General features: G+C 43.4%; 1 protein-coding gene across 17 annotated transcripts in view; it reads left to right on the forward strand.

The window, feature by feature from the left end:
- Positions 1–12292, forward strand: part of LOC115469908 (actin-binding LIM protein 1-like) — a 238620-nt gene that overhangs the window by 50635 nt on the left and 175693 nt on the right. The window contains exon 1 of one of the 17 annotated variants that reach the window (XM_030202673.1): positions 2181–2492. The exons of 15 other annotated variants lie outside the window; for them this stretch is intronic. Coding sequence is in view for 1 of the 2 variants with exons in the window: in XM_030202668.1 (XP_030058528.1) it covers positions 2619–2663 (45 nt within the window). In the remaining variant the exon portion in view is untranslated. Of the gene's footprint in view, positions 1–2180; positions 2493–2608; positions 2664–12292 lie in introns of those variants that run through there. One more of the 17 variants, XM_030202668.1, reaches the window with a different exon arrangement.

Genomic DNA, 12292 nt, shown 5'->3' on the forward strand with positions numbered 1-12292 from the left:
CCCACCAACCTGACCACCCTGCCCCGGACAGGTTTCCACAAAGGCGCACCCGAGCCTCCCCCGGGTTAAAAAAAATGGTGGTCCAGTGGACCCCTCCCCTTTCCCTGACCTAAACAAGTCTCCAGTGGACCCCTCCTGTCTCCTATGGCAAGGTATGTGGAGGGGTTTGAGGGGGTGGGGTTTCATTAGACCACTAGGGCCAGTAGTAACTAGGGAGTCGGGATCAGCTCAGCCTGGCCTGGGGTCTCTTTGGTCGGCTGGGGCCCCGCTGCGGGGGGCACTACCAGACCACCAGGGATTCTGTTAGGTTTCAGGAGGGGTCCACCAGACCACCAGGATTTTTTTAGGTTTGGGTGGAGGTTCAGGCTTGGGCTCAGGGAAGGGGTTGGGAGGAAGGGGCCATTGCAGGCTGCAGGGCATGCTTCATTTTGTTGTTGTGTTTGTCTTTCCTGTCAGTGCCTGAGCCGACAGGAAAGTAATGAGCAGCCAATTACTGCTCCAATTTTAACACAGCATGAATTTGCATGCTTATTACATGAGTATACCGCGCTATTTTTCCTGCGCCGGGTTCTCGGTGCGTTGGATTCACAGTAGAGTTCCCTGTAGCACAGATCCCTTGTGCATCCCTCCGCAAGGGTAGAATTTCCAACTGGCTCCAGATTTACCCAACAGATTGATCCATATCTGGGTTTGTGCATTGTATGCAGGCAGTTCTGATTTTTTTCTTCCTTGTATTTCCTAAGAAAATCAAGGCTAAAGTCTCCCTGCCCCATGCCATATCCCCAAACGTGCCCCCTGTCTCACATTTTTACTCTCACTGAACGCTAAAGGGTTAATGGGCATCGGATCGTCCCTGGAAGTAGGAACAGCAGCACTGTGACCAACTCCTGCAAAGGGTCTGTGAAAGAGTTAAGAGAGTCCCCTGACTGGCAGGATTTGGTGTTTAGGGGATCAATAGAAATCAAACAAAATAAAACCTGGAAAAGAAAATAAGATGATACCTTTTTTTTTAATTGGACATAGCTTAATACATTTCTTGATTAGCTTTTGAAGGTTGCCCTTCTTCCTCAGATCGGAAATAAGCAAATGTGCTAGCTGACAGTGTATATAAGTGAAAACATTCAAGCATTACTATGACAGTAAAATAGATACCATTGGAGATTCTACATGGAATGTTGCTACTATTGGAGATTCTACATGGAATGTTGCTATTCCACTAGCAACATTCCATGTAGAAGGCTGCGCAGGCTTCTGTTTCTGTGAGTCTGACGTCCTGCACGTACGTGCAGGACGTCAGACTCACAGAAGCAGAAGCCTGCGCGGCCACATTGGTGATCTGCAAGGGCCGACTTCTACATGGAATGTTGCTAGTGGAATAGCAACATTCCATGTAGAATCTCAAACAGTAGCAACAGTGGAGGAGTGGCCTAGTGGTTAGGGTGGTGGACTTTGGTCCTGAGGAACTGAGTTCGATTCCCACTTCAGGCACAGGCAGCTCCTTGTGACTCTGGGCAAGTCACTTAACCCTCCATTGCCCCATGTAAGCTGCATTGAGCCTGCCATGAGTGGGAAAGCGTGGGGTACAAATGTAACAAAAATAAAATAGATACTATTGGAGATTCTACATGGAATGTTGCTACTATTGGAGATTCTACATGGAATGTTGCTATTCCACTAGCAACATTCCATGTAGAAGGCTGCGCAGGCTTCTGTTTCTGTGAGTCTGACGTCCTGCAGGACGTCAGACTCACAGAAGCAGAAGCCTGCGCGGCCACATTGGTGATCTACAAGGGCCGACTTCTACATGGAATGTTGCTAGTGGAATAGCAACATTCCATGTAGAATCTATAGAAATCAAACAAAATAAAACATGGAAAAGAAAATAAGATGATACCTTTTTTATTGGACATAACTTAATACATTTCTTGATTAGCTTTCGAAGGTTGCCCTTCTTCCTCAGATTGGAAATAAGCAAATGTGTTAGTTGATAGTATATATAAGTGAAGCTTCAAAGCATTTTATTAAGTCTAGCAGGATGGGGGTGGGTAGGAGGTATGCATGGGGAGAATTCTCTTCAGAGGGATTCCTACGGATGCTGCTGCTGCACGGTCTGAGAAGCGTTTGAAGGGTGGGGAGGATCCTTCATACAAACCACCTCCGTCCCTCCCCCGGGGCCCTGCTGTCAGAGAAGAGTCAGCCTGGGAAATTAGTCCAGCACTGTCTGTGCCTTTTCCCCACCTAGGACTCCCGAGTCCCAGCCCAGAACGAGTTTTGTGAGCAGACAGAAACCTCGGGGCTGTTTAATTGTGAGGCAACTGTATAGCAGCTCATTTTGCTCCTCGTGCAGTGTGCAGCCCCCCACCCCTTGTATTAAGAGCTTCAGAAGAACGGGGAGGGGACTGAACCGATTTGGTTTTGTTGGAGAAGGAAAGGTCTGTGGTGGGCTCTTGAACAAACGAGGAGCGGGACTGTGGAATCAGCTTCAGCAGAAGGTAATGCGGGGGTTAACTTGTGCCCACACTCGTCCTATCGACCTCTCTTGTGTGCAGACTGGGAATGGGGGGGTGAAGGTGTGTGTGGAAGATCAGATTCCAGGTGCGACTTCCAGTCCTGCGCGGATGTGGGGGCCGTGTGTACAGTCTCATTGTGGGAGCTTTACGCGCGTAAGTCAGAACTGACTGAAAAGCTTCCTGAGCGTGCAAGTGAAATACCCGATATTCAGCTGTAGTGGTTCATGTTTTTTTTTTAAACACTGGCCCCTGAGGTAAAGTTATACCAAAATACTCAGGGCCAGTATCCAGCTATCCGTGGGTACGGAACATCCAGGTATAAGGGGCAGATCTGGGCGTGTTCGGGCAATGGCGATATTCAGTACTGTCACCGAGATAGCTGCCCCTCCCCCCCCCCCAAAATGAACTCTGCTAAGTTATCCCGATACCGAAATGTTACCGGTCTTTGGGTAACCCCCAGGCTGTGCCCCGATCACCCCGGTGCTGTCCAGATAGCACGGGGGTGGTTTGCAGAGATTTTCAGCAGCATCCAGTTAACATCACTGAAAATCTGGGTAGCTTTGAATATCAGGATGCATATGTTTAGCACCAAGGCTCCTTCAACTGCACGTAATCGTGAATTTTGGTAAAACTTGTAATGTATGGCAAAAGTTTGGATATTTCAAAAGGAACAGGTAGGAGGCGCTGCTATCTAGTTCATTTTAGTGCATTCAGAGTGTCAAAGAGGTAACAGTATTGCAGTGTTACAGTATATATTGGTATTACAGGTTTACTGGTGTATTGATATTAATGTTACAGTATGTATCTGTGCTCCGGGGTTACACTGTATATTGGTGTTAGTGTTATGGGGTTGCACTGTGTTTTGGTGTTAGTATTACAGAATTTACCTGGGCTCCAAGATTAGACTGTGTATTATTGTTACAGTGTTATGGTATGTATCTTTTTTTTCAGGGTTGCATTTTATATTGGTGTTAGTGTTACAGGGTTACTCTGTGTATTGGTATTAGTATGTACCTGCTCCAGGGTTACAGTATATATCTGTTCACCAGCATTATATAATGTATTGCTATTACAGGGTTGTACTGTATATTTATATTAGCATAACAGTAGGTATTGATGTTACATAGTAACATACATAGTAACATAGTAGATGACGGCAGAAAAAGACCTGCACGGTCCATCCAGTCTGCCTAACAAGATAAACTCATATGTGCTACTTTTTGTTTAAGTACATAAGTAATGCCACACTGGGAAAAGACCAAGGGTCCATCGAGCCCAGCATCCTGTCCACGACAGTGGCCAATCCAGGCCAAGGGCACCTGGCGAGCTTCCCAAACGTACAAACATTCTATACATGTTATTCCTGGAATTGTGGATTTTCCCCACGTCCATTTAGTAGTGGTTTATGGACTTGTCCTTTAGGAAACCGTCTAACCCTTTTTTAAACTCTGCTAAGCTAACCGCCTTCACCACGTTCTCCGGCAACAAACTCCAGAGTTTAATTACGCGTTGGGTGAACAAAACTTTTCTCCGATTTGTTTTAAATTTACTACACTGTAGTTTCATCGCATGCCCCCTAGTCCTAGTATTTTTAGAAAGCGTGAACAGACGCTTCACGTCCACCTGTTCCATTCCACTCATTATTTTATATACCTCTATCTTGTGTATACCTGACCTTGATTTGTTTCTGCCATTTTCAGGGCACAGACCGTAGAAGTCTGCCCTAGCCCCGCCTATGTTACACTGTTTTGATGTTACAATGTTATAGTATATGCTTGTTCTCTAAGGTTACAGGGCTACACTGTATATTGATGTTTGTTGTATAAGATGATTGCATTCCTTCTCAGAAGCTCAGTCCAAAGTGTGTTACAATATTCCGTCAAAGTCCCCCCAAAATAAAAACAAACATATACCTAAAACTTTAAAACCCTTATGGGCGTAGCTATCATGGATTTTGGTTATTTTACTACTAGCTCATGCTAATTTTACTCGGGCCCAATTTTATGCAATGAGGCCTATGGGACGATTCTCAGAACTCTCACGGTAAAGCCAGCAGCGCAGAACCTGTACCACCAGATCAGCGCAGAAAAATAGCTTTCCAATGCTCAAAGGAAATGAGATTCTAATTATATGCGCACTATAAAAGCGAAAGCAAATTGATGGACATGCTTGGTGCATAAGTACATATAAGTACATAAGTATTGCCATACTGGGAAAGACCAAAGATCCATCGAGCCCAGCATCCTGTTTCCAACAGTGGCCAATCCAGGTCACAAATACCTGGCAAGATCCCCCAAAAGTACAAAACGTTTTATACTGCTTATCCCAGAAATAGTGGATTTTCCCCAAGTCCAATTTAATAACGGTCTATGGACTTTTCCTTTAGGAAGGCGTCCAAACCTTTTTTAAACCCCGCTAAGCTAACCGCCTTTATCACATTCTCTGACAATGAATTCCAGAGTTTAATTACACAATGAGTTTCATGGTAAGCGCAGCTCTTGTGAGCATGTGCCAGGCAAACCCAACCGTGAAGCACACATTGGCTCCTCTAAATATAAGCTTTTCAACTTTTTTTAAAAAATTGGAAGACTTATATTTAAGCACAGAAAACAGGCACCGTGGTGTGCTTTCTCTTTCAGGTTTGCTCATACTCGTGCATGTTTGTTTCTCAGTACTGGCGCTTACAGGCTTGCACAGGTTTTCTTCCACTTCCAAAAGAAATCAAAACTTGTAGATTTTAACTAAGAATTCAAAAGAATTCCTTTCTCCAGTTCCGAGCTGGCATTATTTTTCTAGTGGTAAGAACAGGGTTTGTTTGTGTGCTGTTCACTGAGCATTGGGAAGTCATAGCAAATGACATCATTATGTTTGACTACATTTAAATACAATTTAATGCACATTGTTTCCCGCGCTAAAGCACTCTGAGCATTCCATGCAGATTTGTATGTGCACTTTTCCCCTGCTAACTGGCCTTAATCACTGGCAGTAAGTTTTGAGAATCTGCTCACTCGTTGCTAATACCTGGGGTTAATAGTAAAATAACATGCCTTAACTGTAGCCCACATTGATAACTCCCCCCCTTAACTCAATAACAAAGAAATATCTCTAGAAATCAAAATCACTGCTATGTGTAATAAGTGTCCTTTATTTGGCTCAGTGAAACCATTGTGACATCACTGATGAGGTTGGCTCTTGGCATTGGTGGAATGAGGCATTATGACATCACAATAGCAGCTCTGGTTACCAGATACTGAAAATCTTCACACTAAAGAGGGGAAGTTATCAGCGTGAGCTACTGTTAAGACATGTTATTTACCACTAATTCATGATACTGTAGCAGAGGTCCCGTTTTATGCAGTGATACCTAGTTACTAATAACTGGGGTTAACAGTAAAATAATGTGTCTTAATGGTTGCCCACATTGATAACTTCCTGTCCTTAAACCACATAGCTTGCACTGTTTTGTTCTTAGTGTTAGAGGGTTGCACTGTGACTGTGCATTGCTGTGAGATGGTTATATTTTGTATTCATGCAAGGGTTACTGAGTGCATGTTGTTACAGTACTGATTTGGTATAGTTCAGTTTAGTATTACACAATGTTTAGGGTTATACTGGGTACAAGCTTTAAAGTGGATATAAGAGCATGTGATAATGTACAGCATATGCGTTTGGACAAAACAGCGAAGATGACTAAAAAGTAAAAAGTGAGAAGAAGAAAAGAGGAGAATAGAAAAAAAATGTAGAAAAAAATAAAAATAAATAAAAAATGAAAATAATAAAACTAGATAACACTATTATTATTATTAGCATTTGTATAGTGCTCAATGAAACATATCATTCCGCAAACTACATAAGGCACCTACAACACCTCTCACACGACCATACCTAACACCTTTCCATCTGAATTCCTCTTTCACCTCAGCTTATGATTGACTGTTTTTGTTCTTTCAAATCATGTAACGACGTTTTCATTTTCCATACTCTGTAAGCCACATTGAGCCTGCAAAAAGGTGGGAAAATGTGGGGTACAAATACAATAAATAAATAAATACCAGACGCACGCAGCGCTGAACACCTGCTACAAAGAGACAGTCCCTGCTCAGAAGAGCTTACAATCTAACACTAATAATATAAATGCTAAAAAATATATTTATTATAAAAATTCAAAGGGGGGGGGGTGCTCGAGACTCGACACAGCTGTGTTTCGGCTGGTCAGGCCTGCATCAGGAGTCTCTTCACCATATGAAGTTTCTTTCTCTATTTCAACATTGAATGGTTTACGTATCTGTATATGGAAAAGCCTAATCGGCGCTTCTATAGTCTACACTGTTTTGAGCTTGGTCTTAACGCTATAAAAGGTTTTTGAAAAGAAAATCAAAGAGTCGTTTTCAAAGATGCTTCGTTACAGTTTTTCAATAGGCTTTTCCATATACAAATAATAAGCCATCCAATGTTGAAATAGAGAAAGAAACTTCATATGGCGAAGAGACTCCTGATGCAGGCCTGACCGGCCGAAACACAGCTGTGTCGAGTCTCGAGCACCCCCCCCCCTTTATATTTTTATAATAAATATATTTTTTAGCATTTATATTGTTAGTGTCATCTAGTTTTATTATTTTCATTTTTTATATTTTTTATTTTTTTCTACAATTTTTTCTGTTCTCCTCTTTTCTTCTTCTCACTTTTTTACTTTTTAGTCATCTTCGCTGTTTTGTCCATTGCTTGTTTTTTTGCAAAGACTGGTTTCTTCTGTGTTTTTACGCATCATATGCCTTTTGCCATTTCTCCCACTTTCACAGCAGCATACTAAACATTGTGTAATACTAAATCGTGCTGTCAATGGATTACACGAAGCGCAATAATGATAAAATTGATGAATTCCCCTGATGAAGCCTGTGGTGAAATAGGTCCCCGTCGGGATTCCTAAGAGAAAGCTAAATGCTTCTATTTTTCCTGCTGCATGAATTTGCTTTAAACTAAAAAAGAGAAATTTCTTTGAAATAGCAGTGATTGAACAAAGTGTTATTTTGAAAAGTGTTCTTGCAATGCAAGTGGTAAAAAGTGATTAAAAATGTGGAGGTTTTTTGGCCAGTGACTGGTCTGAGTCATAAGGTGCTGCGGATAAAATACACAGTAAGGTACTAGCACAGCTGAAGAACTTTTGACTGCTGAGGCCTTTTCCCTCCAGATAAAATTTTAAAAACAACATTTTTGGGTGCTTTTGAGAGGTTGTAAGTCACTAAGAAGAATCTAAGTGAAAGATTTACAATGGAGTAAAGTTTTCTTCTTTTCGAGATGGGAAGGCAGTAGAACTAGAGGACATGAAATGAGATTGAAGGGGGGGCAGACTCAAGGAAAATGTCAGGAAGTATTTTTTCATGGAGAGAGTGGTGGAAAATTGGAATGCCCTCCCGCGGGAGGTGGTGGAGAGGAAAACGGTAACGGAATTCAAACATGCGTGGGATAAGCATAAAGGAATCCTGTTCAGAATGAATGGATCCTCAGAAGCTTAGCGGAGATTGGGTGGCAGAGCCGGTGGTGGGAGGTGGGGCTGGTGGTTGGGAGGCAGGGATAGTGCTGGGCAAGACTTCTACAGTCTGTGCCTTGAAAATGGCAGATACAAATCAAGGTAAGGTATACACAAAAAGTAGCACATATGAGTTTATCTTGTTGGGCAGACTAGATGGACCGTACAGGTCTTTTTCTGCCGTCATTTACTATGTTACTATGTTTGGAGTATTGACTCTGTGGCTATACTGTTCTAGGCAAAGTATGGTGTAGCTAAATAGCCAGTTTAAACCATCCCCAAGTAGAAGCTTTAGCACTAGACTCTCAATTTGTATACAAATTGTCTTTATTGTAGTACTCAGAATAAATAAAATCCAATTTAATGTTCAGTTGCTTAGTAGAGAATTGTTGCCTTCAACACATAGAGTCCGTATGTAGCCACCTCAGAAGCAAGGAGATGACCAGAACCTCAGCCCAGCTGAGAGGAAAAGCTGTAACACTCAAAGGAGAATAAGGGGGAGAAACTCAGTGAAAATAAATGAGTAATGAATTGGGGAAATGGTGAAAAATCTTGATTGAATTACAGTAGATTAAGAAGGGATCAGCCCCTTGAACAGCTGCTGATCACAAAAGCATGCTAGCAAGACTGGGCTCTCCCACACAGCACCGGGGCAGAGAGAGAGAGAGAGGGCTGGCCCTAGCTTAGACCTATGAGCCAATAGGGAAAGCTTAATCACAGGATACTGCAAACTATAGGAAGAGCAGTCCTAAAACATAGTGCTATCTATTACGCAGACAATGCAATTAAATACAGATAATACTCACATTAAATATACATCACAATATACCCTGCCTCCATGAATACGGGGACAGGACAGTGGTGGTGGGAGGCGGGGCTGGTGGTTGGGAGGCGGGGATAGTGCTGGGCAGACTTATACGGTCTGTGCCAGAGCCGGTGGTGGGAGGCGGGGCTGGTGGTTGGGAGGCGGGGATAGTGCTGGGCAGACTTATACGGTCTGTGCCAGAGCCGGTGGTGGGAGGCGGGGCTGGTGGTTGGGAGGCGGGGATAGTGCTGGACAGACTTATACGGTCTGTGCCCTGAAGAGGACAGGTACAAATCAAAGTAGGGTATACACAAAAAGTAGCACATATAAGTTTATTTTGTTAGGCAGACTGGATGGACCATGCAGGTCTTTTTCTGCCGTCATCTACTATGTTACTATGGATGCAAACACAGTAAAAAAAAAAAACATGTGCAGGTGGAGAAGATAAAATGCCGGACAGCAGTATTGGGAATTCAGGTTTTTTTGGGGGGGGGGGGGGGGGGAGTTGATCATTGGGAGAGAGCTACTGGGGTGGGGAGTGTGTGCTGCAGGAAGGTATATGGGTGGTGATTGACAGAGATCTGAGGGAGGTGTTTTGGGAGGAAGCAGAGAGAGGGAGAGCTCAGAGTGAGGGAGAGCTGTGTGTAGGGGGGGGGGGGGAGGATTGTGCACATGTATTGGGGGGAGGCAGAGAGAGCTATGGGCGAGTGTGTGCACACATAGGTGCCAGCTCTGTGGATGCTTGAGCACCCCTAATATTGAGCAAATGTCTTCACTTTGTCCAGGAGGGAAAATTTGTGATGGGCTGTAGGTGGGCAGGCAAAGGGGAGAGCAATTGCCTCCGGCCTTCTCTTTTTCCCACTACTGTTTTAAATAACTTGCTGTGCATCACTTATAAATGTGCATAAAATGAATGAAAAATCTAGTCATTCCGGCACCTGGATTTTTGGGCTGGCTCTTAGATCCTAAGAAACTTTGTCAAGCCCTTAATTAAGGTATATGTGGGTTATAAGCATTGTATTGGTACTGGTATTGGTGTTAAAAAAAGATTGTCTAAATGGTCAATCTTTTTCCTGGAGGAAAAGTCCATAAATCATTACTGGCCATATTGAGTCGGGAAAGCCCGTTCTTATCCTGGGGAGTGTACTCGAAGGAATGGTTCTATGGGATCCTGCTGGGTGCTTGTGACCTACATTGACATCTTTTGCAGATTTTAAAATTGTAAACCCTCTAGATTGGTGGCATGTCAAATAAAACAAACCATTGAGATAGGACACTGGGCTTAATGGACCTCTGGCCTCACCCAGTGTGACATGCTAGATTCTAATTAATTTTGACAGTTTTCTTTGCCCCCTCTTTACCACATACCCAAGTTCCACAGAGATTCCCTCCCAGGAGGAATTGCCAAGATAATAACTCTTCAGCACTAACCTGTGCCCTTACAGTGCCTGTGGTCCAGTTCATCCTGTATAGGCCAAGCATACCATTGCCTATCCCTCCAGTTGAATGAATTTCTAGTAGAAGAAATGTAAGCTTACAATACAAGGAGATACGTTTCCGTGGTCGAGTTTTTCAGTGGTGGTAAACACACAATGCCACTGATGAATATACATATGCAAAGTTATAGCTGCTATCATTTGGTTGCATAAATTGTGTGGAGAGCAGCTGAATTTTGCCATTCTCTGTAGAAGTTTAAACCCTGCCCCCGGCCTGCCCTCTTCCAGAGGAAAACTTTGCAGAGGGCGGCTAGATCGGAAAACAGTATAGGTGCAGCTTTAGTGTGGAGCTTTTTGTAAAATGTGTAGCTCTGACAAAGGGAAAAAAATGTTTAGTGGCATACACATCAGAAGAAGCCAGTTTGCAAAGCCCAGGGCTTTGTACGTGTGAGTTGCACTACTTACACATCAAAGCAGTGATTTTGCTCCTCGCACGTGGAAATGGTGGCTTTTGTTAAATTCCACGTCCAAAGGGACCCGAGTTCTGAAATTCACCTGTTTGGCATTATGAACTGCTGGCGCTCGCTCTTCCCACTCCAAACTCCAGGTCTGAACAAGCAGTTTGCCAGGGGTTCTGCGTGGCACAGTGCGGGTGCAAAGTCACTGTGAAGATTGTGCGTGGTATTTGGGTAATGCCCTTGTAAAATACAGAAGACACGCAGACTTTGAATGACTGCCAAAACCACATCCAGAGCATGCTCTGAATAGTTCTGCATGCTGCTACTTTCATGTATACTCAGCGCATTGCTAGTTATACATAGTAACATAGTAGATGACGACAGAAAAAGACCTGCACGGTCCATCTAGTCTGTCCAACAAGATAAACTCATATGTGCTACTTCTTGTGTATACCTTACCTTGATTTCTATCTGCTATTTTCAGGGCACAGACCTTAGAAGTCTTGCCCAGCACTAGCCCCAAACACCAGCCCCGCCTCCCAATCTCGGCTTAGCTTCTGTTTAAATGTTGCTTAACCCCTTTAAACTCACCTCCAAATCCTGGATGTATAGTGACTTGAACAAGCAGGATTTAAGCATTTCCTGCTGGCCACACTTGTACAGGGGGCAACTCACTGCTGACTGCATAAACAGTTTTAACTATCAGCACAGTGAATCTTTATATTCACTGTGCTGATGGTGGAGGAGTAGCCTAGTGGTTAGTGCAGCGGATTCTGTTTTCGATTCCCAGTGCAGCTCCTTGTGACTCTGGGCAAGTCACTTAACCCTCCATTGCCCCTGGTACAAAATAAGTACCTGAATATATGTAAACCGCTTTGAATGTAGTTGCAAAAACCTCAGAAAGGCAGTATATCAAGTTGAATTTCCCTTTCCCTATTTGAGATTCTACATGGAATGTTTCAGTTGCTACTATTTGAGATTCTGGAATGTTGCTACTATTTGAGATTCTACATGGAATGTTAATGTTGTTATTCCACCAGCAACATTCTATATAGAAGCCTGCCCTTGCAGATCAGCAACGCGGCCGCGCAGGCTTCTGTTTCTGTGAGTCTGATGTCCTGCACGCAGGCTTCTACATGGAATGTTGCTAGTGGAGGAGTAGCCCAGTGGTTAGTGCAGTGGACTTTGATCCTGGGACACAGTTCGATTTGCACTGCAGCTCCTTGTGACTCTGGGCAAGTCACTTAACCCTCCATTGCCCCTGGTACAAAATAAGTATCTGAATATATGTAAACCTCTTTGAATGTAGTTGCAAAATACCACAGAAAGGCTGTATATCAAGTGCATTTTCCCTTTCCCCTTATATAGAATTTACTCCCAGGGTAAAATCATGCATTCCCTAGCAATCCTGCTGAACAAAGCTCTCTTTAGGCAAATTCCTGTTCAGCTGTGAGCTGGTCTCAGTATGCTTTGGAACAATTATCAAGATAAAAACTTGACATTATGTAAGCCAAACACCCCCACTAAAGGCTGAAAGCTTGGCAGAGTTTCAGTGA

This window comes from Microcaecilia unicolor, chromosome 5, assembly GCF_901765095.1.
Source record: "Microcaecilia unicolor chromosome 5, aMicUni1.1, whole genome shotgun sequence".
NCBI classification, from domain to species: Eukaryota; Metazoa; Chordata; class Amphibia; order Gymnophiona; family Siphonopidae; genus Microcaecilia; species Microcaecilia unicolor.